This window comes from Drosophila montana, unplaced genomic scaffold (genome assembly GCF_035044405.1).
Source record: "Drosophila montana isolate Dmon_TW-CO22-7 unplaced genomic scaffold, ASM3504440v1 contig_3619_1, whole genome shotgun sequence".
NCBI classification, from domain to species: domain Eukaryota; kingdom Metazoa; phylum Arthropoda; class Insecta; order Diptera; family Drosophilidae; genus Drosophila; species Drosophila montana.
Genome location: NW_026998503.1, coordinates 115,611 through 141,685, shown reverse-complemented (window position 1 = coordinate 141,685; position 26,075 = coordinate 115,611). Strand labels below are relative to the sequence as shown.

At 43.1% G+C, this 26,075-nt stretch overlaps 5 protein-coding genes across 8 annotated transcripts; 3 read left to right on the top strand and 2 right to left on the bottom strand.

Moving 5' to 3' along the window:
- The first annotated feature begins 207 nt into the window (after positions 1 to 207).
- On the top strand, positions 208 to 5,954 carry Reps (RALBP1 associated Eps domain containing). 2 transcript variants are annotated; one of them, XM_064692536.1, is made up of 7 exons: positions 208 to 826; positions 896 to 1,327; positions 1,399 to 1,715; positions 1,774 to 2,540; positions 2,599 to 3,065; positions 3,965 to 4,045; positions 4,201 to 5,954. In XM_064692536.1, exons 1-7 carry the CDS (start codon positions 677 to 679, stop codon positions 4,804 to 4,806), a joined length of 2,820 nt encoding a protein of 939 aa, XP_064548606.1. In that variant the 5' UTR covers positions 208 to 676; the 3' UTR covers positions 4,807 to 5,954. The 2 variants fall into 2 exon arrangements, with proteins under 2 accessions (XP_064548606.1, XP_064548607.1); XM_064692537.1 differs by lacking the exon at positions 3,965 to 4,045.
- Positions 5,955 to 6,297: 343 nt separating this feature from the next.
- Positions 6,298 to 12,436, top strand: Ge-1 (Enhancer of mRNA-decapping protein 4 homolog Ge-1). Of its 3 annotated transcripts, none has more exons than XM_064692534.1 (12): positions 6,298 to 6,532; positions 6,823 to 6,959; positions 7,033 to 7,241; positions 7,299 to 7,747; positions 7,824 to 8,077; positions 8,137 to 9,543; positions 9,611 to 9,930; positions 9,997 to 10,228; positions 10,763 to 11,003; positions 11,065 to 11,230; positions 11,298 to 11,808; positions 11,871 to 12,436. In XM_064692534.1, exons 2-12 carry the CDS (start codon positions 6,862 to 6,864, stop codon positions 12,061 to 12,063), a joined length of 4,080 nt encoding a protein of 1,359 aa, XP_064548604.1. In that variant the 5' UTR covers positions 6,298 to 6,532; positions 6,823 to 6,861; the 3' UTR covers positions 12,064 to 12,436. The 3 variants fall into 3 exon arrangements, with proteins under 3 accessions (XP_064548604.1, XP_064548602.1, XP_064548603.1); XM_064692532.1 differs by having other exon boundaries at positions 6,622 to 6,959; XM_064692533.1 differs by having other exon boundaries at positions 6,609 to 6,959.
- Positions 12,437 to 13,939: 1,503 nt separating this feature from the next.
- Positions 13,940 to 17,572, bottom strand: Wdr59 (WD repeat domain 59). Its single transcript, XM_064692526.1, has 6 exons — positions 17,125 to 17,572; positions 16,852 to 17,062; positions 16,503 to 16,786; positions 16,270 to 16,443; positions 14,291 to 16,207; positions 13,940 to 14,216 (listed from the first exon to the last, which is right to left on the bottom strand). The coding sequence occupies exons 1-6, from the start codon at positions 17,428 to 17,430 to the stop codon at positions 14,139 to 14,141; spliced, it is 2,970 nt and encodes a 989-aa protein (XP_064548596.1). The 5' UTR covers positions 17,431 to 17,572; the 3' UTR covers positions 13,940 to 14,138.
- A 549-nt stretch (positions 17,573 to 18,121) lies between these two features.
- On the top strand, positions 18,122 to 19,563 carry LOC135435466 (uncharacterized). The gene is made up of 2 exons (XM_064692531.1): positions 18,122 to 19,279; positions 19,342 to 19,563. The coding sequence occupies exons 1-2, from the start codon at positions 18,239 to 18,241 to the stop codon at positions 19,459 to 19,461; spliced, it is 1,161 nt and encodes a 386-aa protein (XP_064548601.1). The 5' UTR covers positions 18,122 to 18,238; the 3' UTR covers positions 19,462 to 19,563.
- Positions 19,564 to 19,857: 294 nt separating this feature from the next.
- LOC135435465 (uncharacterized) lies at positions 19,858 to 24,603 on the bottom strand. The gene is made up of 2 exons (XM_064692530.1): positions 24,322 to 24,603; positions 19,858 to 22,164 (listed from the first exon to the last, which is right to left on the bottom strand). Exons 1-2 carry the CDS (start codon positions 24,375 to 24,377, stop codon positions 20,097 to 20,099), a joined length of 2,124 nt encoding a protein of 707 aa, XP_064548600.1. The 5' UTR covers positions 24,378 to 24,603; the 3' UTR covers positions 19,858 to 20,096.
- Between the last annotated feature and the right edge of the window lie 1,472 nt (positions 24,604 to 26,075).

Genomic DNA, 26,075 nt, shown 5'->3' with positions numbered 1-26,075 from the left:
GGCTGACAAGGCTGGACCAACAGACCGAATATTAACACTATACTTTTTAAATTATATACATATCTTTTATTAAGAAGTTAGTTAAACGTTACCAAATCAGCGCAGGTTTGCTGAACAGGGTTTTTATTCGTGTAAACCGAAATTAATCGTTACCGTTGATTAGTCACGGGTACACACTTATCGACCATCGCTATCTCTAGATCCTATCGATGATAATGCCACCACAGTGCACAACAGTTTGCGAAAAATTCGTGTAAAAATTTCTATTGATTGACAAATTGTCCAGTTGAAGTTAGACCAATTGGAAATTTAAGAACTGCGCTGCCTGTGCCGCGTCATGCATTAATGTGTGCACTCAATTTGCTGGCTGTGGTGGCTGTCTAAAGCTTGCAAAACGTTGCCAAACCTGCTGCTGCATTTGTGTCTCATTAGGCCCGTTTTTCCACCTACGCTGCGGCAGCAACGTTGACGCGACGATAAACGAGCCGAAGCGCGTGTGGCAGGCGGGGGGCACAGCTGAGCTAGCAGTTTGTTTAGTTAAGCGTGGAAATAAACAAACAGATTTGTCGCAATCGCAATTGCAGCCTGACTGGCAGTCAGTCAACGGGCGTGGCTAGCTTATACCAAAAGTAATACGACGACAGCTGGGTGTGGAGGCAGCAACAAGTTGACGGCTATGGAAGAGGTAACACTTACGGAGCCCGAGACACGTTTCTATGGTGAACTGTTTCAATGCTGCGACGTGGAGAACACCGGCAAGGTGCCCATGCTGAAAGCAACCGAACTTTTTCGCTCAGCGGACATTGCCAACGAGACGGTGATTGAGGTAGGTCCACAAATGCCCCAATTGACAGCATCGTGCATTCTTAATTAATTTTTAATTATTGCTTGACAGATCACATCATTGGCTGGAATACCCGCAACCGCTTTGCATATCTCGCGCGCTCAGTTCTATTCGTGCCTCAAGCTAATTGCCGCCCACCAGGCAGCGGTGCCTTTGCGCCAGGAGCTGATTGCCGCCACGGTGCCATTGCCATTGCCGCATTTTGGCTGGAAAGAAGCTGCTACAGCGCCAGCGAGTACCTGTGAAAATGGGCTGGGTGCATTGCCGCCGCCACCGCCCACCGATCGTCGTAACTCGCTGCGTCGCAATTCCCAGCAACAGCAGCAGCAACAACAACAACAACAGCAGCTGGAACAGTTACAGGACACCTCGGATGTGCCTAGCACCGATTCCGAAGTCGAGCAAAACGAATCCAGCGGTGGCGGCGATTTTGATGAGCTGGCCGGCGCTGATGTTGTCGTCAGCAACAGCAGCCGCGAAACAGTGCGTATATATCTTATCACACTTATGTAAATAGACTTAGATATATGAAAGTGTTATTTATTTAATCGTAGCGTCGACGTGGCGTTGGCACTAGTGGCTCACCAGAGGCGTGGAGCACTAACAGTGATAGCCCCACGCCCACCAACAGCGTGGCGGAGCGTCCCTGGGCACAGGATACGTTGTGGCAGGGCTTGCTCGGTGATGAGCATCGCCAGCTGCTTGGCACCGAGGAGGAGTCCTCGGATCGTCACAGCAGTGACGATGATGACAACGAAAGCGAACTGATTACGCTCTATCAAATCACGCCCGAGCAGCGCGAATATTACAACAAGCAGTTCAGAGCTGTGCAGCGTGATCCGCACGGACTGCTCTCCGGCCAGGCTGCGCGGTAAGTTGTGACTGTCTATCTAGTAGAATGTCTGTTCATACCATGCATTCTTTTGCAGTATCTTCTTTGAGAAAAGCCGCATTCCTGTCGAGGAGCTACGCCATATCTGGCAGCTGTGCGACGTGACACGCGACGGTGCGCTTAGTCTATCCGAATTCACAGCTGCCATGCATCTGGTTGTGTTGCGCCGCAATAATATACCATTGCCTAGCAGCCTTCCTAATTGTCTGCATCCCAATGTGCTGGCTAAGTCAACGACATCGTTGTCGTCATCATCAACGGCGCACATACCTCAAGAGCCGCCTGAGGCTGATCTCCTGCATTTGAATGATGACGACGAAGATGAACACACCGACAATACAATCATAAGTAGCTCGCAAGCGAAGCCACGTCCCTTGCCCAATGACAAGAACATTATGAATCTGAGCAGCATCTCGACCTCGTCGCAAGCCAGCAACAGCAGCTCTCGACGTGAAGTGACCACAACAACGACATCGCCTGTGCTTAAGAATCGCAGCATTTCCAATTCGCCAAATGTGGAAAAGCCAACAGGAGCGACAGCAACAACAACAGCGGTAGCTAACGCTGCTGCTGGAGCAACTAACGATGCCAGTCAATGGACCAAATTTAGCGAATCTCCCACAACGACATCGACAGCAACTGGAGCTGCCGCAGTTGGTGCAGCCGGCACAGCTGCAGCTGCTGTTCCTGCCGTTTCTAGTCCCGGCCTCAAACCAGCGCTGTTCGATATGAAACGCACTGCCCAGGATGTGGTCTCAAATCCGCAAATATTGCATCCCGTGCCGTTGCGTGTGACGCCAATAGGTGAGTAAATGCCCTAGTCCCCTTGGTCAGCTTATTTACTTTTTGTATTTTTTCGTAGGCACAGCCATCGCCGCAGCTGGTGATCAATCAAGTCAACAGTCCACAAACGATTCGGACGGCGTTGTTGTGCTGCGCGAGGAGAGTCCCAAGGCCATGGCAACGACAACAACAACAACGACTACAACACAAAACAATCAAAGTGGAACACATCGCGATCGCGACTCCATCTCGATGCAAAGCAGCGATCTACGCGCCATACAACGTCCCCAGGCCAAAAAGCTGCCAGCAAAGAATATTGGTGCCTTGCCGCCGCCGCCGCAACGTGAGCCAAGCATTGGCTCCATTGGTGTCAATGAGCCGCCGGAACAGGCGGCGCCATTGCCAATTGGTTATGCATCGAGCACAGCTTCTGCCAAAAAGGAGCCACCGCCCTTGCCGCCGCCACGACCCCATCGACATGCGCGCAGCAGCAGCTTAGATTTGAATAAGTTTAAAATTGGCACAGCCGGTGCCCAACAGCCCGAGGTAAGTCCAGTATATGTGTATTTAATCTAGCTATACATGTTGTTTGTCTGTTGCCCAGCTTCAAATTATGTCCAGTATGTGTGTATATGCAAATGTTTTAAGGAAACTGTTTAAATGTTGTGTTTGTAGCCGTGTTCCCTTTACTAACAGATATTTAACATCACCTGAAAATGATAGGAATATCAGCTATGTTAATGTTCAAACAAATTTGTACTAAAATAGCAGGCAAGTGTTAATTTAACAGACATGCATTCCTAACAGCTATTCGACAGCTGTTGCATGATGTAATTAACATACAATGTTAGTAAAAGATCATTATGCTGTTCCTTTAGGATCATTTCACAGCTTCCTAGTTTGTAGGCATTGCTGGCTCAACTGGCATTTCAATCATTTGTATTTTAGCGCAGAGGTTGTTTTTTTCTTCAGAGCGATAATTGAAAGATAATTTTAAAACAAGTTATTTAAAAGTATCATTTTCTCAGAAGCAATTTAACAGAAGCTCTGAATACAGTGGTCACTCGAAAATTTAAGCTTTCAGAAGTAGAAAATATTAACAGCATTATTTTCAAAAAAATTATTTAATAGAAAATTCCCTAAAGTCTGTAGAAATCATGTTTAGAAAAAAATTATTACATTTAAATAAAGATTTTATATTTTATGATTAAAGTATTTTGAAATATAATATTTGGAGCCGAGGCGTTTCGTTTAGCGAGTAAACATTGTATTATGTATCATTTTACTCAGCCATAGTATAAACAGATTTCGGTGCACCGAATATTTATTTATATAATATTCGTATTTCTTTGTGCAAAGTGTTTACCTTATGTGTCCCTTTTATTATTAATTTCTTTTTGCTTATTTTGTAAACAAACTGTAATATAAACCCAACTTTAATTAAGATAACCGCGCAAGCCAGCTTCGATATGCAAACCTCAGCGGGTTTTGCCGATTTCACGCACTTTGCCGACGACGCGAATGTTGTAAGTGTAATAAGAATAAAATCTTGATTCATCAAATGCATCCACAATTGGCCGTAGCTTTACTAGTGTTATGCATCCAAAATTGAGTAGCTTTTGAATAAAACTTGCGCTTGCGCTTAGTTCATGGTCGAAACTAATGCCTTCTCCATTTGCAGCTGGACGCCAGCAACAACAGCAGCAGCAGCAGCAATAGCGCCAATGCCACATCCGTTGCTGCTGGTGCCGCAGCCGAGCAGCAACAGCATTCACTGCCGCCGGCACCACCGCCGCCCGCTTTTGTGCCGCCCACGCGCATCACGCTGCAGACGCAACAGCGAATCTCTGCTTTTGAGGTATACCGCAAGCCGCAGACGCCGGCCCCAGCACTGGCTGCACCCGGATCGTCGTCATCCACGGCTGCCGCCCAGCTGCCCAGCGCCGATAACTTTGAGAAGCGTGTGACCGCTATCAGCGATTCGTTGCGTCATGTCTCCTTCAAGCAGAATCAAACTAGCACCACGGAGCTGCTGCAGCGGCTGCGTGAGCAAAACAATTCGCTGCTGCATCTGTGCAATGATCTCAGCGACGAGCTGCTGAGTGTGCAGACGCGCAAGGAGGAGATGCGTCTCAAGCTGGAAAGTTTTGCGGCAGCCGGTGCAGCTGGTGGCGAGTCTGGCGGCGGTGCAGCACCCGCACGCACTGGCTCCTCAATATCAGCGCCGATGACGGCCAATGTGACTGGCGGCTCCTCCGGCTCAGCCGGTGCCTATACAAATGTTTAAGCAGCGTTTTTGTTGTTTCTGTTTGTTGCATGCAACGCATATACATATATACACACACACACACACACACACACACGCCCAAACACACATCTATTTAGAAGAGCAGGCAAAAATCGTTCAGCACGCTGCTTAATTTTTTGTTTCGCTAATTTAATTGTAGGCTAGTTAAATCTCAATTTTAAAAATGAATGAAAAGTAAATTTGTCATGCAAGCAACAATAACAATAACAATAATGCCGCCTCTATAGATACATATTTATGCAGATCAATTTATGTATACTTCTCTTTAGCGCACACAGAGCTAATGGAACTAATTGTTAAAAGTAAATGTCTAAATGTAAAATGAGAAACGTTCGCTTTATAAACAAGCAAAAGAAATGAAAAACAAAACAAATCACTGCTCCCTAGATGATATGCGGCCACAAAGTGGCGTCAATCGTATTTGAAAACTGCAAAACTCATTAAGCATTTGTTTGGCTGATGAAAAAAAAAACACACACACACACATTATTTTTCAATCTTTGCTATATTACATTTAGTATGCCCAAAGGCAATAAATCATTATTTATTAACTATTAATTTTGAAACCACTCGAAACCTGGCTCCACCGGGAAAAACAAATCCTCGACCTTCTCATTCATTCCGGCAATGAAAAACAAAATTATAATGTTGTGCAAAAAGTTGTAACTTTCGTAAGCCAGGCTTAAATGTTTAAGTATTAAAAAAGTTAAAATTTATTATGAAAAAAAAAAGAAAAATATGATAAAACACACGCAAACCAATTTCATTTCCTTGAAAGCTTAGCTTAGGTTTAGTTCTTTTTCAAAACTATTTTCTATGTATACACAAATTGATATTATGTAAATTTATCAAATTTCTTTAGGCATTTGTAAAAAGTTATAAGACAAATGAAAAACAAAAAATTGAAAAAAAGAAACAAAAAAATAACAATTATTTAATTTACCGGACCATAAGTATGCTAACTTCGAATTTATAAGATGAAAAATCAGCAAACGTACATACGAGTATATCATCATGTGAATATGCGTCCGCATTTTCTTTTGCATACTTAAACTATTAAATATATAATGATTGTATATGATTGCTCTTGTCATCAAACAAAATAAATCTTCAAATTGTTAAACATTTTCAAAGATATACAACTACAAACTGATTGCAGTGTTTGAAAAAGTAAGACAAACAAAAGTGATATTAAGCACTATGTAAAAATATTGTTACGTTGCAGCGTAATAAATGCGTATTGTTTTGAGGGATATACATCTACATAAATAAAAATGAATGTATTAGTTGATGTTACAAATGCTAAAAAAAAAAGGCAATAAATAATATGCTCTAAAGAAATATTTTAAGGCTTTCACAATTTTAATTCTCTGTTATTCCCGCCAAACTAAATGCAACCCTGTCTATCGAGCACGAAAGCTATGCGATAGTAGACGCACGCTGTTATCGATTGTGCTGCATACGCCGCTACACATCACTAACGCTTTGCGGCATTGGAGCAAATTTTCGCAAAATTTGCTTTACAATTTTTACGTGTGAGTTTGTTGAAATTTGTTGTTTAAATGGTGTAAACAGCATTAAACAATTGCTGCGTGCGTGCTTAATATATGTCAACATCATTTGCACTTCCAAGGCCAAGTGTAACAACGTCTAAAAGCAGCAAAATTAGAGAGCACTGGAAACTGGAACTGCTGCTAGAGTGCAGGTTAGTTTACGTTTACGTTTGTACAATGGTGAATCTTGAAAATGTTATTGTAGAACAAAAAGTAAACAATAGATAGTCTCTTTTCCTAGTAAGTAAATGCGTCAATGTTAATCGCGCTCTTTGCGCTCGCACATTTGCCAATCTTTCGTAAGCCGCCGCTGTCATTGCAATCATCATCAAGGTGTGGCAAAGGCAAAAGCAACGCAACAAAGCACGCGAGCAAAACAACAGCAACAACAACAACAGGCAACGCTCATTTAACGGCATTAACAAGCAACAGTAATTTGCAGACAACACCAACAACAATTCTAATTGGAACCCGCCTCAATATGAGCAGCAGCAACGAAAAGGATCAGCAGGCAACAGCAGCCAGCATCATCGTTGCTGCCAACGGCAATCAAACGGATGTGAAAAAAATCGAAATAATGTATGTGCACAGCCTGTGCTGCAGTGTTCCCATTTATCCATTATCCCGCATTTCATTATTCTCCCTCCCACAGTAACTTCAAGCCATTTGACAAGCAATGCTGCTATAACATCAAAACGAATCATACGAAAGTTTATGGCTGTGGCGGCTCCCATGCACGTGGCTCCTCCAAGGTCAAGCTAAAGAATGTCGTCGATTATAAATGGGAGCACAAATACTATTATCCCGGTCATTTGGTGGCCGTGCATCGCGATGGCAAGCATTTGGCATATGCCATTAATGGTAACCAAATTGAATCCTTTATATTGCTGTATCCATTTTAATTATGCCCTTGCACAGTCAACAACAAAGCCACCGGCATGGAGGGCATGGTCCGTGTGTGCAACACCAGCACCAGCCAGCGCGCCCTCATCAAGGGCATGAACGGTGAGGTTCTGGATCTACAATTTTCCCATAGCGAACGGGACCGCATCTTGGCGGTCATAGATATGTGCTCGCTGTTTGTGTATAAAATCGATTTAATCGATGGCAATTTAATATGCAAACTTGTGCTTAAAGTGGATGATCCAATCGCAAACTATGTGCCAGAATATGACATGGTTTCCTGGTGTCCTTACATAACTAGCAGCGGCAGCAGCAGCAATAACAATACCAGTGGCGGTGGCGTTGGCGGAGGCGTCGGTGCTGTCACTGGCCACGAAGAGGATGATGAAAACCAGCTTTTGATTTGGTCGCGCAGCAAACAGTTTCAATGTTTTCATGTCAGGATGATTATATCCGAGCATGGCGTAAGTGAAAACAAATTCCTTAAGCTTACCCATTCAAATACAATACTTTGTTCATTTGTTTTTGTTGCATTTGCAGCGCGGACAGATTAAGCCGGCGTCTCTGGAGACTGGCTATTTGAAGATTGAGGAGGATTCCTTAATAACCTGCGCTGCTCTATCGCCCGATGGCACCACCGTTGCGGCCGCTTGTACTGATGGCTTGGTGCGGTTCTATCAAATTTATTTGTTTGATGTGCGCAATCATCGCTGCCTGCACGAGTGGAAGCCGCACGATGGCAAACCGGTGGCCTCGTTGTTCTTCCTGGATAACATTAACAAGCCTGTGGAAGAGTAAGTGGTCATTTAAATAAAAGAGTTGACGAATTGAATACTCACTGTTCTCATTACAGTGCCTACTGGCAGTATGTGATTACAACCAGCGATCATAATACTGAGATAAAGCTGTGGAATTGCTCACTGTGGGAGTGTCTGCAGACCATTAACATTATGGCCTCAGTTCCGCCCACTGTGCATCCGGGCATGTTCATAGCTGGCATTGATCGTAGCGCCAACTATTTGGTTATATCCAGCCTGGATGCCTTAGCCGTATATGTGATGCAGATTAGCAGCTGTGGCGTCGTCACAAGCAGCTGCAACGATCAGGCCAGCGACAGTGAGGATTCGGATAATGGCAGTGATGCTGATGACGCTGACAGCGGTGCTGGCAATAACGATGCTGCCGTACGCATTCAAAACATAGCCGAGTTCAAGCTGAGCTCGGGCATACTATCTTTTTCCATAGTGAATGCCAGTATGCGTCGGATGAAGTGCACCAACGAGAGCTACTATCCGTTTGAGGAGCCTGATGATTACGATGATGATAGCAGTGCCACAACCGATGCCCTAGTGGTGCATATGTTTGTTGTGCAGGCCAAGAGTTTGCAGGAGTGCCAGATTATCTATCAGCCATGTGTGGCCGAAAAGCCAGTGCGAAGTTTGAATAGCAGCAACAAAAGCAGTGCCAGCATCAAGCGCTCCCTGACACCGGATGGTGCGACACCATCGCGACTGCTGCACGTCAATGAGATTAAGGCGGAGCCCAGTTCACCGCACAACAGCAGCAGCGGCTCCAGCGCTGTGCCACTGGATACGCTCTTTGGCAAGTCCAAACGCAACTCGGTTGGCTCAACGTCCGCCTCGGTGGTGGCTGTTGCAGTTGCTGCTGCGGCTGCACCTTCGGCCATCCTGCAAGACACATCCACGGCGGGCACAAATAAATCACGTTCCGCTTCTCCCCAGTATGGCAGCGGCTATCCGCAGCTGAATCTAATGACACCGGATGCGTTTAGCGCCAGCGGTGCCACCACCATGATTTTGACCACCACCAGCATTAGCAGCAATACAACTGGCACCGATGCCATCAGCAGCTCTGCGGGTGCAACTACTGCTAACACAGATCCGTCCGCGATCAATTCTCAGGTTCTGAACACGCTTCGCATGCTGGCCACAGTTACTGCCAAGGGCACGGAGTCGGCCAATGCGAATCTCTTGAAGCTGATGAACAATACGCTCATTGAGGATCGGGAGCAGCAGAAGCTAAAAGACAAAATGGATGCGCGCAAAAAGTTCATATCCATTGATCGCAATCCGGAACGCAATGCGGGTGAGAATTTAGCCAGTGGCGGTTCCAGTCCAAGTCGTGAAGTGCAAGAGATTATGGCCACCCAAGAGGATGCAGATGACTACGAACCGGAATTGGAGAATCTAGAATCTGACGAAGAAAACCCCTACTTTATGATATGCAAAACGGAAAAAAAGTGAGAACAACTTAATAATATTTGGATCTATTTATTTTAATTCTATTTCGCTATTTTCGCTTTTTAGAACCGACGAAGAGTCGGCCAATTCACCAACCGTCGATGAAACGGCAGCTGCAACGACCAACTGGCCGTCACAGGATTCGATGTTGCCGAACAAAAAATCCGCTGAACTCCAAAATGCTGCACAAATCATGTCGCAAGCGGTGCAGCACAAGAACAATGGCAATGTGCCGCCCACGCTGGGCAACAGCAGCAGCAGCAACAACACGACAACAACATTAAACAGCAGCAGCAACAACAACATCAGCAGCTGCAGCCACAATGCAGTCATTGAAAATTCCACTGGCAATGCGGAGCTTAATGCAAAACTGGATCAACTTTTGGGTGGGTGAAGAAATTAATGTAGCTATAAAATGTACAGAATTCAACGTTTATTATTTAACTTTCCAGATCTGGTCAAGGCGCAATCGCTGCAGCTTCATAAACTGGAGCACGAAGTTAGCAAGATTCAACAACATCAGCAGCAGCTGCAGCCAAGCAGTGGTGCGACACCCTTGCAGCCGAAAAGCATGCATGAGCTGGCCTACAAAATTGAAATGCAACTGTCCAAGCTAATGGAACAATACCTGAAGCGTTACGAGAACGAGCACAAAAAGAAACTAACCGAGTTTCTGCACGCGCGGTAAGCAAAGAAATAAGTAAAATATAAGTGCTCTAGCCAAAAGTGGGAGATACCCTGTTCGTAGCTTCTGTGTGGACGTACAGCCAAACGGGTTTGATATGGACTTCGATGGTGATAAATTGTCCCTATTTCTATTTTTAATGGGTAGATTCTATAACAGCAATGAAAAGCTTCGTCATTTCAAAGAGTTAAGCACATTATTTGATATATCAGTCCCATATCGAGCATTTCTTGTATACATTTTATATGTATAAGGATCATATATGAAATTTGTTTTAAATTTTGTGCAAAACGAAGGATCTCTTTTTTGTAAAAGAACTTAGCCGATTGTTGCTATTAGAGTTATAAGATATGGTGGTCGGTGTTGCATACAAACGGTCTGTTTTGATAGTTCCTAGAACAGCTATCTGATATAGTGATTAGAGAAAGCCGAAGATATATATTTAATTTTAGAATACCGTCTACCCTTTATCATGAATATAACCATCCTATACTCTAGCTCTATATTTTTTTCGCTCCTTTTCTATATGTTAGTGAGACTCAAAATCGTGAACTGCGAGATTCGGTGCTGCAAGTGCTCAATCAGTATGTTATGAATCATTTTACGGACATTATTGGCAATGTGCTGAACATGGAGCTGCAGCGTCAGCTGTTGCCACGAGTGAATGCCAAAATGGATCAGTTGCAGAATCAAATGCAGCTGGAAATAGTGCAAAAATTAAATGTATTTGACAAGACAATCAAGGAGAACATTGCACAGGTGTGCAAAAGCAAGGTATGCCATTATAAAATTCAATCTTATTCTCTGCTATCACAACAACTATTTGTATTGCCAGCAATTCCTGGATGCCTTTGGTAAATCTGTGCTGATTGGCGTTCAGACAAGCCTGCAGACGGCCTTCATCGAGTCCATGAGCAGCACTCTGATACCAGCCTACGAGAAGTCCTCGCAAAATATGTTCAAGCAGCTGCACGAGGCGTTCAGCGTGGGCATCAAAGATTGTAAGTGAGAAATGAGAATGGCCTTAACGAAATGTTATCTACATATTAATTTTATGTTTGCTCATAGTCATGGTGGAGTTTAATGCGTATCTACAGCACATGCCACAGCCGCACAATGGCGAGGAGCTGAGCAACAAGCTGGGCCTATTAAAGCAGCTGGTAGAGACAAATTTACTTAAGCACCGCACCGAACTAACCGACGCCATGCTGGAGACACAGCGCGAGGTGAAGAGCCTGGAGATATTGCTTGCCCGCCAGGTGCAGGAGACCATACGCACCGAGCTGCGCAAGCATATGGATAACCAGAACATGGCGTTGCGCTCACAGGCAGCCACACCGGCGCCCACCTATGATCTGCGTGAGAGCATTAAACAACTACTGCTGGCGGGTCAAATCAATAAAGCCTTCCATCAAGCACTGCTTGCCAATGATTTGAATCTGGTAGAGTTCACATTGCGGCATACGGATCGCATGCAGGTCTTTGCGCCCGACGGTTGCCGGCTGGAGCAAAAGGTGCTGCTCTCACTCATCCAGCAAATATCAGCGGACATGAGCAATCACAATGAGCTTAAACAGAGGTAAGGAATAACAGATGCAAGTAATCAATGTTCAATTAATGTAATTTCCATGCAATTTTTAGCTACCTCAATGAGGCCCTGCTGGCTATTAATATGTCGGATCCCATAACGCGCGAGCATGCACCGAAAGTGCTCTCCGAGCTGTATCGCAATTGCCAGCTGTTCATCAAGAATTGTCCCAAAAGTCCGCAATGCAGCAATGTTCGCCTACTGATTGCCATGTGCAGCGCCACGTACCGTGATCAATTTAAATGATATTGCGATATTGCTGCAATTGCCAGTGGCTGGCACTGACAACAACTCGAACACAAACCCAAACTCCATGCACAGACACCCACACAGACATACGGACACGTTTGTAGTTAAGCAGGTCAACCCGATAGAACCGTTTCTAGCTCTAGCTTCAATTTAAACTCTTATACCTTTCCCTTTCAATATATCCTAACTGTCCAATTTGACAACGTAAGCTGAAAGTTTTAGCCACAATTTTTCATACAGTTTTTCGTTACTATTTGTTTGTGTGCGTTTCTCTGTTTTATTTTTTAATTTTATATTTAGATCTTAACTCATGTTTTCGTCACGATATTGTGTTTTCCAACAACAGAAAATTAGGAAAAAAGTGAGGAACGTGCTTATCTAGCGTGATCATCAATTGCAATAAGTTAACCTCTTTTATACATATATATATATATAATTTTAAAAAAATATTGAGTATTTTTCTTTCTGTTCCTTCTGCGCGCTTTATCTATAAAGTTTTTTCCATTTATCATGACGCTTATCGAACAGTAAAATACACGTTAAAGCAGAGCTATAGAATTACCTTTTTTTTTAAATACTACATATTTTCAAAATAACACAAACGGACTTTCTAATGAGGGACAAACAATTTTGATAATTGCTTAACAAAAAAAAATTACAGAACTACAAGTAAATGCGTAAATATTAAGCTAAGCCTAAAATCGAAAAAAAAATTAAAAATGAATAAGAATAAAAATTAATATATGTATTTGAAAAACTAATAAATAATTATTACATTCGGACTCTTCAGGTTTCCTATGTTTAAACATGCTATGTCCAGTTGTTTAAATAATTTTATAGATCTAACCTAATCAGAAGTTACATGAATTAAAAAAAATCGTTGAATCGTTGATCGTTGATTTTGTCTAGTGAACTTATTATTGAAATTAATGAATTTCCTAAGGCTGAATTTCGTCAATATATCAATTATTAATATTTTATTTTAGTTAATATAAAATAGGTAAAAATATTTTAAGTTGGGCAATAGCCTAAAATATCGCTAATTGAGGAGTATATTTGCATGTATGTGCGAGTGCATATGTATATATGTGTGTATATATGTATGTGTGTGTACGTACGAATACATGAATGTTTTCTTTAACTTAACACAGTAAGTCTGCGCACCGACTTTAAATTAAACGTATTTTTAAATGCTCTCCTCCTCGATTCTCAAAAATTTAAGTAGGCCTTGCTGAAAATCAACAAGACAGCAAACGTTGGCTCCAACGGCCGGTGGAGGAGCAATTGGATGGTGGTAGAGCGGGTAAGTAGAGATGTATGTATGAAGATGTATGTATGTATGTAGATGTATGTATGTTTGTAGATGTATGTATGTATGTAGATGTATGTATGTATGTAGATGTATGTATGCATCTGTATGTACGTATGTATGTATGTACATATATATATATGTATATGTATGTTTGTACGTGTGTACATATATATATATATATGTATGTTTGTACGTGTGTACATATATATATATATATATGTATATGTATGTACGTTCGTATGTATGTATGTACGTACTGCATATATGTATGTATGTGTGTGTGTATGGATGTATGTATGTATGTATGTTGTACGTATGTACATATGCATGCATGTTTGTATGTGCGTATGTATGCATGAATGTGTGTATGTGTATATGTTCATATATGTTTGCATATATACAAAACTACTTTATCCAAACAGGAATAACGCTTACATATTGAACAGACATACATATGTGCGAAAGCGCAAGTTTATAACATATACGACCTGTTTCCACATAGTTCTTTTTATACACTTAACAAATAATTCATGTTGGTACCTCCCAAAGAGCTGCAGTAAATTAGAAGCCGCAAGCTAGCAAGAGTATATAACCATTATATTTATCATCATCATATATGAAATGGTTACAAAATGTTGTCTTGGAGACTACAAAAAAACAATAAAAATATCTATGTGTAGGTATATTGATTTCCACAGCGTCAAGTGCTAGCAAAGCTAAAGCTACTCTGTATGGGAGCACCAACAGCGCCGGCAATGGATCAGCTAATCAGGGCCAGCAGCTCCGAGGTGCGCTGCAAGCAGCTGCAGCCACAGCCCGTGGCACAAACATTGTGTCGCTGTGCGGCAAAATAGGAAAAAGCATGACATTAATTTTACTGAACTAGTTGTGGAATTAATATATTTGACGTACCTCGAACCACTGCATCATGTGCTGCATGTGACCGCCATGGCCGCAGGAGATGCACGCATTGGCCGCACCGCGTACCGGCAGGCAGCAGAGGATGCAAAACAAAACTGGCCGCTTGCAGGGTTCACATTTGGGCGTACGCTTCGGCTTGGCACAGCCGCTGCATTCCGTGACGAACTCAACGCCCTGAGCTGGCGGCGGCGTGTGCAGCGTATGCTTGAGGATTAGGGCACGCTTCGACAGCAGCTGCCAGCCAAACAAGATATCCGCATAGGCGCGCTTGAACTGATCGAAGAGCGGCATCTTGGCGCGCCTGATCAGTGAACAGGCATACGCGTCCGTCTGAATGAGCTTAAAGTCTAGGCAATCCAGAGAATCGGACCAGGAGTTGCTGCGCAGTTGCTTCAGCTGCTGCAAATTGCTGCTGGTCGCCCGCGCCTGTGACGATGATTTGAAGTCCAGCGGGAGCACCGTATGATACGGCGACAATTGGCTATGAAGCTGGGCGGGCAGCCGAGGACAGCTGGTCACATCCATGACGTCCATCAGCGCAGCCGGACACTTGTCGAAGAGGCAGGCGAGCAGGACGGCTATTTGAATATCACCAGCGCTGGCATAGTGCATGATAAGCGACTCCAGCAGAGATTTCTTAAATGGATCCATATAGAAGAGCAGCTCAGAGCTCATCGACTCGTGCGGCACATGCGGCGTCGCTATCAGCTCCGCCAGCAGCCAAATGGGCAGCAAATCCGAACGACCATGGTTGCGACATATTTCAGCATTGCGTCGACACGTTTCGGCTATGTCGCGTTTATCCAGCGTAAATTCGCGTGCCATCTCCCGATTAATGTGCAGCAACTGGCTGGCATCGTACACATGGACAACGGGCGTGGTGCCATTGATTTGGCGCATTACCCGTTGTTTGCCCTGCAAACGCTTGCAGGCAATCATGCGTTCCTGCAGATAGAACGAAGCATTCGGATCCCGCTGTGTTTTGGTTGCCATCACATTCCCCAGCAAGCCACTGCCATTGATGGCGCTCAAAGTGCGCGGCGTGATGGCCTGATGCTGGCGCAGTGTTAAACGCTTTGTGCTCATCACCTGGGCAAAGGTGGTCAGCATACCAATGGCATTGAAATGTACGCCCGATGTGCGTGGAAAGGGTATGCAGGCATCGTGCAGTGCACTGGACAACGCACCTTCCAGTCTGGGCGATTGCAGCAGCAGCTGACTGCGATCCGCGCCGGCACCAGCAACGGCCGTGACACGCTTCTTCATGGCTGCCACCAGGGCGCGCAGGCATTGCTCCAGGCAGCTGCGCGATTTCTTGACACGCTGCAACGCATTGGTGCGCAGCACCTTGAGCAGCACGCTGCTCACATCGCTGGAGAGGGTGGTGCCCTGGCAAAATTGAAAATCGGGCGGCACATTCGGGCTAGGATAGGAGGTGGGAAAGGTCACCTGCAATATGATCGTATGATCAGCCGCACAGATCTTAAAGCATGCGTAGCGCTTAATGGCACACAGCATGTCCACGTCCACATGCGGCATATTGGTATTCAGCAGCGAGAACTCGTGCTGCAGCGAACAGGTCGGCTGATCTGTCAGCGAGCGTGCAATATGCGCCTCCTCACGCCGGGCATAGGCACCGCCAAAGCTAGGCGAGCGTGCCATTGGCAGGTTGATTGTGCCGGGCTCGAGCGTAGCAGCTATGGGCAGCGAGGCAGCTATCATCGGGCGCGGCTGCAGTGTATGCATAAACTCTGGCGGCGTTAAGGCGCGCAGTTCGTTCAACTCGGTCTCGTAGCGTGGCGAATCGCCCTCCTCATCCTCATCGGGCGAGGGCTCGCATAGCTTAAGCATGGTATCATCGATTTTCCATACGCGCAGCGTCCGATCCCGCGACCAGGTGACCAATTCCTGCAAATTGAATGCAAAATGTTAATTTTGCCTGGGAGCTATCGTATGGCCAATTGGCTCACAATTTCTGTAAAGTTCTCGTGGTTGGGGCGCCAAGCGAAGTCTAGAATAACATCGGTGTGACCCACAAACGAGCATATGGGATCCGTTTGCTTGCTATTACTCCAAAGCAGTAAGCTGTTCTCACCGCGGCCCAAATGCGGCACCACAATGCTGACCAGGCCGTTGCCAATGGGCTAAAACAGAAAAGAAATATATGCAAAGGCGATTTCTCGTAAGGTGTTGGCAGGCATACCGTATACCGCGCACGCCACACGGGCGATAGCGTGGTTATGATCTTCTCAGCACGCCTGGGATTGCACACATCAAAGTACTTGACGGTGCCATCCTGACTGGCTGTGGCCAAGCACGTCTCGCGCCTGTGACTCCAATTGATGCCATGCACGCGATTCAGATGCGCGGTAATATAGTGCGTTGGGCAGCTGCCCTTGCGTATGTCCCAAATGCGCAGATCACCGTCATGGGCGGCGGCCAGCAAATTGCCCGAGACGCGATTAAATCCAACCTGAGTGGCACCCGCTGCAAGCGAACAAAGCAAAGTTTAAGTCGAAAAAGCAAAAAGTGTTGGACAGAATGGCAGTTACACATGCAGACAGCATTTAAGGATAATGCCGGCTTGCGCGGATCGCGCAGATCCCAGATGTGCGAAAAGGTGTCAATCGAGCAGCTAACCAGCAAATTGGGATTCTTGCTGTGCCAGTCAATGTCGGTAACGGTGCGCGTATGGCCACGCAGGGAATTCTCATAGTGCGGTTCGGCGGGACCCCAACGCACAATGTCAATGTTTTGACTAGTCTGGAATGCATGCGGAAGACATTATGCATGAGAATTAAACATTTCAAAGAATCTACACTCACCGCAATAGCACAGTACTCGCGACGACTGGGGCATATGGCAAACTCTGCCACGGACACCTCGTACTTGGACTGGCGCTCGTGACGACGCAGCGTTCCATCATCTTGACCCAAGCGCTGCAATGCTAAATATCCACGACCTGCCAGCAGCACCCATTGGCCCGAGTAGTCCACCGACATGGCCGTAGCCTGTGAATCGCGATGCTCGTAGCATTTGTTGCTTTGTCTTATGATGTACGTCTGTTCAGAGCCGCCGCCGCTTCGTTCGCCGCTGCCGCTGCCAGCGCGTAATGTCTCCGTTGGCGGCATTTGGGTTTTATAAGGCTGGTGGGGCTGATGGTCGTGGTGTGTGTAAGTGCAACATAAAGTGCGAAATTTAATTAATTTTACTAACTAAAGCACGAAACAAAACGAACTGATAAGAGAAGACGAACACGAACAATAACAATAATAAGCTATCGCGTTTCGTGTATATCGATGCTTAGTATCGCTATGAACCAGGGCTGCACAGCAGCCCACAATTTCGCTGATAAGCAGAACTTGCCAGAAGTTCAGTGGCGAAAAAAGTTAGATATAGCTATAAATAGCTATTGGAAGCCAAACAAAACTTTAAAATACTTATATAGAACTTGCAATTTAATAACAAAATAAAAGGCCGTGGTCCCAATGCTTTTAGCGCCATGTTTTCAAAATATCATGAAGTGGTAATGTGCTTAGTTGCAAAAGTTAACATTGCCAAAATATTTTAGATCTGCGCTTAATCAGTGATAATAATAGAAAGTGAAGGACTAAAGTAGAAAACCTTACTATTTTTTAATGAACGGGACTCGAAACGATAAGATTCAAAATGGAAATTTATTTTCAGCCAATTTCCTAATATCTCTCAAAAATACTTGACTTAGCTAATAAATAGCTTTGGGGGCAACACTGTCGGCAAAATGCATGCCGGCTGTTGAATTTCACAAGCAAATCAAATTGGAAGCTATCGTTATCGTAATCGTTATCGGGCGAGATCGGTTAGCCAGTTGGTAAACTAAAGCAAACATCAAAAAAACAGATCTGAAATCAAATTTATACATACTTGTTGAATTTAAGTGGTACTTATGAGCCTGCCAAGATGATAGAGAACCTTAACGATGATTGCCAACTGCTCATTGTAAACTATTTGGAGCTTAGGGACCAACTGGCGCTGTGGGAGGCAACTGAAGACATCGCGCCCCGATTGAACAGTAATGTGAGCTATGCCTGGCAACACAAATTGAGCTATGTGCTAAAGAAACACACACTCGACGAGTTTGAGGAGCATCCAAAACACTTAGAGGCATTCCTGTCCGCCATTAGTCCAAGCGTTCAGCAGCTGGACCTGCAATATATAACGCTGAGGCAGTTGAAACTTTGGGTGGGGCACAGGTTTCCGAGAACGCGAGTGCTGGCTTATACGCTGGATGAGTATGATGAATTGACCAACGCTGAGAGAGCATTGGAGCTCTTAGTAGTGCTTTTTCCAGAATTAAACTCTGTCAAGCCGTTTGGGCCGTTTAAGGGCAGAATAATTGCCAAATGGACGCAGTTGCGGCAACTGGACTTAAGCGAAAGTTGGCCAATTGATGAAAGTGTATCGATGTGCAAATTTCAGAAACTGGAACAGCTAACAATTGATTGTGATTTTATAAATAATATTTCCACTGAGAGCATACTTTGTTTGCCCAAGCTTCGAACGCTTTGCTTCCATCCTGGAGATAAAAGTAATGAAGTTCTTGGTCAAATTATACAGCACCGTGGCCTGGACATACATGAGCTTATCTTTCACGATATCATCTGGGATTGTGCGCTGGCAACACTCCAACAGGTCAAGAACTTGCGACAGTTAACGCTAATCGAAGATGATGGCTTTAAAGTGGCTCAACTGCAATCTCTGGTCTCTGCACTGCCATTATTGGAGCAATTGAATCTGATCAATTTTCAATTTTGGCGCACAGAGACTGAGCTCTGGCAAACAGTCGCCAATTGCAGCTCGCTGAGAATATTAAATATATCGGGCATGCAGCTATATTCTGAATTCTTTGACTTTAGCAGGCGTCCCATGGAGGATGTGTTGAGGAAGCGCCCTGAACCGTTGACATTAAACTGCCATAACACCGGCGACAACGAGCATTTGGTTAGTTGATATGGTTTATTCCAGTAATGTTTTCGGTTAATGAAAAAAATTTCATCTTCCAGATTCGTCAACGTTTCGCACACTCCAATTTAATACTTTCTTTTGAGCAGTTAAATGTGGATTATATTGATAACGGCTACGTTAAAATACGGCTTGTGCCTTTGGTGCCGTCAAATAGTTGAAGCCAAAGAGTTGTTTAAATAAATTGTTTTATTTGTTTTTTGACAAACGGGAAAGGGGGAAGAATATAGCACAGGTAAAAAAAAAATATCAAATTAACATTAAATTGAATCATCAATAGATTGTTTATATTTCATAATTGTATAAAATCAATTATGATTTAATTGTGAATATAATTTTTTTTTTTTATAAATTAAAAATAGAATAAATATTTTTTAATTAGTATTTAGCTGTTTAAAAAGGAAAATAATTGGCAAGCAGGTTAGTCAAGACAGCAACCTTTAGTTTAAATGGAAACCATTTAGTTGGTTGCAAGTTTTTTATAAAGAGATGAAAGATATTAAATGCAATCGTCCGTCTGTAAACGGATATACCCCCCCAAGGAATACGTCTATATATTGTATTTGTGTATGGAGCTATTTTTATTGTCACTAAATTAATACAAACGTCCGAATTCTCTCAACTAGCCAGAAGACTTGCGAGCTTGTTTGGTAGTTAAGATTCAATTGAATAACTTTATACAAAGTCAGCGCTAAATATTTCATAGAAATAGTTTGGCTTAACTTAAGAACTAGGTGTAAGCAATAGATCTAAGGCTACGTATTGGGCATAAAAGTCTTTAAATGGGGATTAACGCTTATCTGTGACAATAGCAAAACATCTTCAGAGACGAATCCTTGATGCAATAGCTCTGGCTGCCATACAGATTGATCCGACTGATGGTCCCCGTTAGGGTGCTCACATATCCGGTCATGCGCACCGTCGACTCGAAGACAGCCAGACCCGGTTTGGTCTGAAAGCGCAGCGTTATATCCACCGAATAGTCGTTGTTAATATCTTTGACAATCTTCTGGTGCGGCGCCGCGATGAACGCCTGCAGTATGGAGTTCAAATAGAGTGTGCGGCATTGCGTATGTGCGGAAAGGCGATCATTGATCAAACGGACCAAATAGCGTGCGGCACGCTGGACGCGTTCGTTATTGGTGGGCATCTCCTTGCGCTGATGGCAGGTGCACCAGTGGGGCGCAATGCTCGCCTGGTCGCAGTTGCGTTCCGCCGGCACCGGCATGAACAGGCTAATGCCACGCGGCAGCGTGCTGTCGATGTCACTGAGCTCGGCGACATTCTGTTGCAGTCGATCCGCTTGCAGATTGCGCATATCGAGCAACTGCAGCAACGTGGCATGCAGGTCGAAGGGCGTGATCAAGCGCTTGGCATTCAGCTCCAGATTGGCTATGGCCAGCGGATAGCGCTGCTTTAGCCAGGCGGGATACAACGCTATGAGCAGCGGCTGGCGCTCCTCCATCATGCCCTGATAGGTTCTGCGGAATGAGCCCCAGCGCAAGCCATGATCCGACATAAGCAGCACTAGCGTCCGATTCAGCACGCCCGACTCGTGCAGCTGTTGGAGATTCAATGCCAGCTGCGGATCCAGCATGCGCGGCGCATTGAAATAGTCATGGGTGAGAGCCACCGACCAGAAGAACGAGAAGAACAGATCACGTCGCATCCGGGGCACAAACTTTCGCATATACTCGAACATCACATCCGCTGTGCGTCGCCCGCCCATGCACAACTGTATATTGGTGTCCTTGTTGCTGGCAATCTGCTCCTCCATCTCCAGCAGCATGGGACGCAGGTAGTAATCTGTTGGCGGCTCACGAAAACCGCTGCGGCCAAAATTGAACAGGCCGAGGAGGCCAACATCTTCGGCAAAGATCGTCTTGTAGCCGGCCTGCTTGTAGCGCTTCCAGAGGAATCTGCAGCCATCGTAGCTGGGACGCGCCAGCGGCGCGATACAGGATATATTCAGCTCCTGATCGTCCAGGCCGCTCAGCAGCGGCACCAAATTCGGGAACGTATTGTCGCCTACCTTGTTGTAGCCCCAGAATTCCACATGCGATAAATTTTGCTGTATATAGGCCGCCGTGCGTCGCATTTGCCGATGGAAGTTCAGGTGCGAGACGCTATCAATGCCCAGGACCATCACCGAGAGGCGATCTTGGGGCTCCTGTGCAGTTGAATTATCAAGGTTGGTGCTCTTGAATATTCTTTTTGTGGTCCTCTTCTTAATGTCCGGCTTATCCACCACAAAGAAGTGACAATCTTTGTAGATTATGGAACCCGCCAGATTTTGGCATTCCATGCACATAAATTCCAAATCCTTTGGCAGTTGCATCGATTGGGCCAGCTTGATGGGCACCGGCGGCAGCAGCTCATTCTTGTTGTCCGTCCGCCGGCGCACTTCTCTATAGCTGCAGCTGATCTTGGCCAGATCCTTGATCTTATAATATTTCAGCTGCTCCTTGGCGTCCATGTTGAGCAGCAGCTGGCCGGCGATCACGTCGCTCGTCCGCGTCAAGGGCTTGCGGCACTTGACAGAAGTTGGATTGAACATAAACTGGGCTATGTTCTCGTCGAACACCTCGAAGTAGGGCATCCGGCAGCCGGGCGTGTCTATAAAGTATGCCTGGCTCACATTGTGCTCATAGTCGATGCGCGATATAAAATCGAAGCGATCGCGCAGCCGCAGCAGCTGCGTCCTCAGATTGTAGTCCACAAACAGATAGGAGAAGACGCACACGCAGAATATGATAATCACAATCTTCTTGAATTGGCCACGATTCTTGGTCATATTATAGTATCGATAATAATGCTGTAGATCACGCTTTGTCATATACTTTGGATCCAGCAGATATTTGCTTCTGTAAATAAATAGTTCGTAAAAGTTGGCAATTTTTTATTAAAGTTTATTTTATATTTTTTAAACATTTTTATCAAAGCATGCTTTTTGCGAATGTCGTTGTCCCAAAATCTAAAGTTGTCAAAGAAAATAACTATTTAAATAAAAGCTTAGAATGAAACATATAAAATTACACATTTTATAAGAATTATGTTTCATTTAAGTTTTTATTTTTACATTGAATCCTCATTTATTTTTGACAGTTCAATATATAAACTAAATATTTCTTTATATGTTGGAAACAAACAAAATTTACTGAAAAAACCAAAAAAACGTTATTTTATTTTTTCTTAGATTTCATATTTTTGTCATCGAAAAATAATGTTTTTTTTACCCTATATTGAATATATATAATTAAATAACTTATGCTTAAGTTAATCTGCATTCGATTTCAAATACTTCATACTTTCTCCATAAATTTAAAAATAAATGTATATAATAATTAAATACATATAATTAAAGCACGTTAAGTAAATCTTTTAACTAGAAAATGAAGTATTGGGCTAGTGTGAACTATTAAATCTCGATACTATAAAAAGATGATTAGTTTTAATAAGGAATTTCAACTTTTAAGAGCTTAGCTAATAATACGAAAACCGAATGTTTTTATACAAATTTAAAATTAATTTATTCGGTGAACTATTTGAGCAAATTTTTAATTTGTCGGCTTCATTTAAATGCAAAGTCGAAATATGCTGAACCAGAACCATAAACTACTTTTTATGCTTCTTATTTTAAAATATAAATATAAAGCATTATTTCTTTGTGCACAATGCACTTCTTGGACATATTTTATATATATCAATTACAAAAAAGGACTGCAAATAAAACTTGTTAAATTTTGTACAGCTAACGCTAGACACTGTCTACATTTTCATTGCTCCTAAATGCCGACCAGGCAAAGTTCATTGTCTTGGAGAGTCGTGTCTCAAGAAGCTGCCTATAGCTTGTAATATTTTTTGCTGACTATCATTTATTAAAACTACAAACAATATAAGGGACAACAACACCAACACACAGACACACACAAATACACACACACACACAGTCCTCACACTCTTGAGCATCTCTTAGTGCGCCAGGCACGGACAAGTCTTAGGCGTCCTTTTTATGGGCCCAAGGACGTGACGTTGTCAATGTTTTCTCCTTTTTTTTTATTATTTATTTACTTGTTTTTGTAATAAAAGTGTGAGAAATAGAGTCTAGCTGACTTGTGCATGTGCAACCAGCAACAAGCTTGAGCAAATTTATGGCTGAATTTAGAGCGAGAAGCGAGGAAAGAAGCAAATGAGGAAATGCTGCAAACAGTGGCAAGCGTACCTATGTGGTTAGAAAAGCTAATTAAAATAAAATAAAGCTTGAATATACGTTAAAAACGGATAAAGCTTCTCTCAATGCTTCTCTCTCGAACAAATTAAAGCCGGCTGACAGAGTATTTGCAAAGAAAGAAGCGTTAGCCGCAAAAAGCGTCAAGTAAAGCTAATGAGTAGGCTTTGGCTACTGCTGCTTCTCGAAACGCTTCTTCCTTCACTATTAATATGCATGAAGGTAGACAAATCAAAGCCAAATAACAGTGTAAAGCTATTAGATAAGCATTAGGACTGGTTTAGACTTTATCTCTGCCCGTTGCTCGCAACGCTTCTCTCTTTAGAATCTAGCACTTCTTGGCTAAGTGAGAAGCGATAAACAAGGCAAAGACTTACTGCAAATTGGTAAAATTAAAACAAGTTGTGAGAAGCGTTACGTCTTTTATGCCTCATTCCCAACGTTTCTTTCTTTGTAGCATGCAGAAAAAAAGTCTATTTGATTGAGTGAGAAGCTCGTAAGAACAATTATAGCTTCTCTTATAACGCCTTTGTGTCATCAGCTAAGAAGAAGAAGCTTAAGAAGTAAGCCCATTTGACAGGGATTTGTGTGTATTTCAATTTTTTCCCATTTGATGCTTCAAATTGCATTTTGGCCTGGATAAGCAAACAGAGGAAACTCGACGTGCAAATGGCATACGAATTGGTCCTTTCAGCAAACAAGCGACTGCAGGCACTCACTCACAATCACACACACACATTCACACACACACGCACACATTCACACACATTCGCACATACACACACATACTTACTCATAGCTCATATCGCCGTATTTTCGGTTATCCTTTGTGGTATAGTAGGCACGCATTTTAGCACCTTTAATTAAATCAGATCCTGACGTTTATCTCGGCTCACACTTGCAGCTGCCGCAATTTGTTTAAGTCCTTGACATTTTGTGTGTGCCTCTCGTCCCTGTTTATTTGTTTTGATTTAACGTTAATTGTTTGTGTGCCACATTTTATGGCCAACGCTTTTGTGCACATTCAATACAACATTTTCCACACAACTGCGCCTGGTTTGCCACCACACCCCTCCCGCGCGTCCACCAGCGAGGGCGGACAACACGAGTCTTATATTTTTTTCGGAAATCGTTTACCTGGAGCAGCTGCTGGCGCCTCGGCTGCCAGCCCACCAAACACTGGATGCTGTGTGTGCTACCAGGCCGCCCTCTAGACGCCACAGCAATCGCTCTCTCGCTCTCTCCCGCTCTTTCTTTGTCTCTCTCTCTCGGGGTCTCGCTCGCTGTTGTTTTGACATTTTGCTGGGCTGAAAGCAGTGTTGGATACTGCGCAGGACCGCCATTTTGACAACTGCCAGGGATGCTGTAAAAGTGTTTTGCACTGCAAGAAATAAAGGAATTAATAAAAACAATGATAGCAAAGATAATAGTGAAATATTATTAAATAAAAATAATTTAAATATTTGTAAAATATTAATTCTAATAATAATAATAAATACAAATTATTATAATATGTACTAATAATATTAATTATAATATTATAACATATAGTAAAAAAATATAATAATCACGCCGTAATAATACAAATGAAAGTTATAATAATATTAATAATAATAAATAAATATATAAAAATGGAAAGGTCGCCAAAACCAGCATTAAATTATTATAATAATAAAATTAACAACTCAATAATTATAAAATGAACATAATAATAATAAAAATATAAAAATTATTATAATTATCATAAAAATAATTATACAAATAATAATAAACAACATAAATAAAGCGTAGCAGTAATTTGTTTATTTGGATGGTACTAAAAAGTTTTTCTTTGGCATAGTAAGAACTTCTTTTCGATTTGTATTTAGTTTAATAGCATTTTTACTATTAATTAAGTTAGAAGTTTAGGTTTCAGTCGGGTGCAACCGACTGCATCATACTCTAACCCGTGTGGTTGGCGGGCAACAGAATACCTCCACAGCATGTCTCCGCTTGTCGTAGAAGGCGACTAAAAGAGACACGTAGATCTATCAGTACCGGGCTCTAATGGGCGTGGCCAATTTGTTGTTGTTTTTTGAACCTAAAGTTACAGCCGTCAATAATAGTTTAGTCAATTGGGAACCCAGGTTAAAATCCCTTTTGTTTTTTGAGCCCAACGAATAATTGAAAAAACCTAACTCTTTGCTTTTATGGGCAACTGCAAAGTAAAAACATTGCTGTACGAACCCAAATTCTGAAAGTATTTGGAGTGAAATATCGTTATTTAGAAGAAAATAATTAAAAAGGGTTGATAATAATATTAAAATTATACCATAAATTTATTTGGATGAAAAGAGAATACATCGACTTAGCTGTCAATACAAAACAATATACTTAATAATTCCTGACGAGGCTAAAAAATGCCAACTTAATGATACTCTATTCGTTCATTTTTATGCAGGGTATTCAAAAAGGAAACCCCAGCGTGCATATGTATGTTACATATATAATAACATTTCTAGATCGAAACGGAGTAGAGTCGCATATGTTTACTTTTTAGCACTTTGT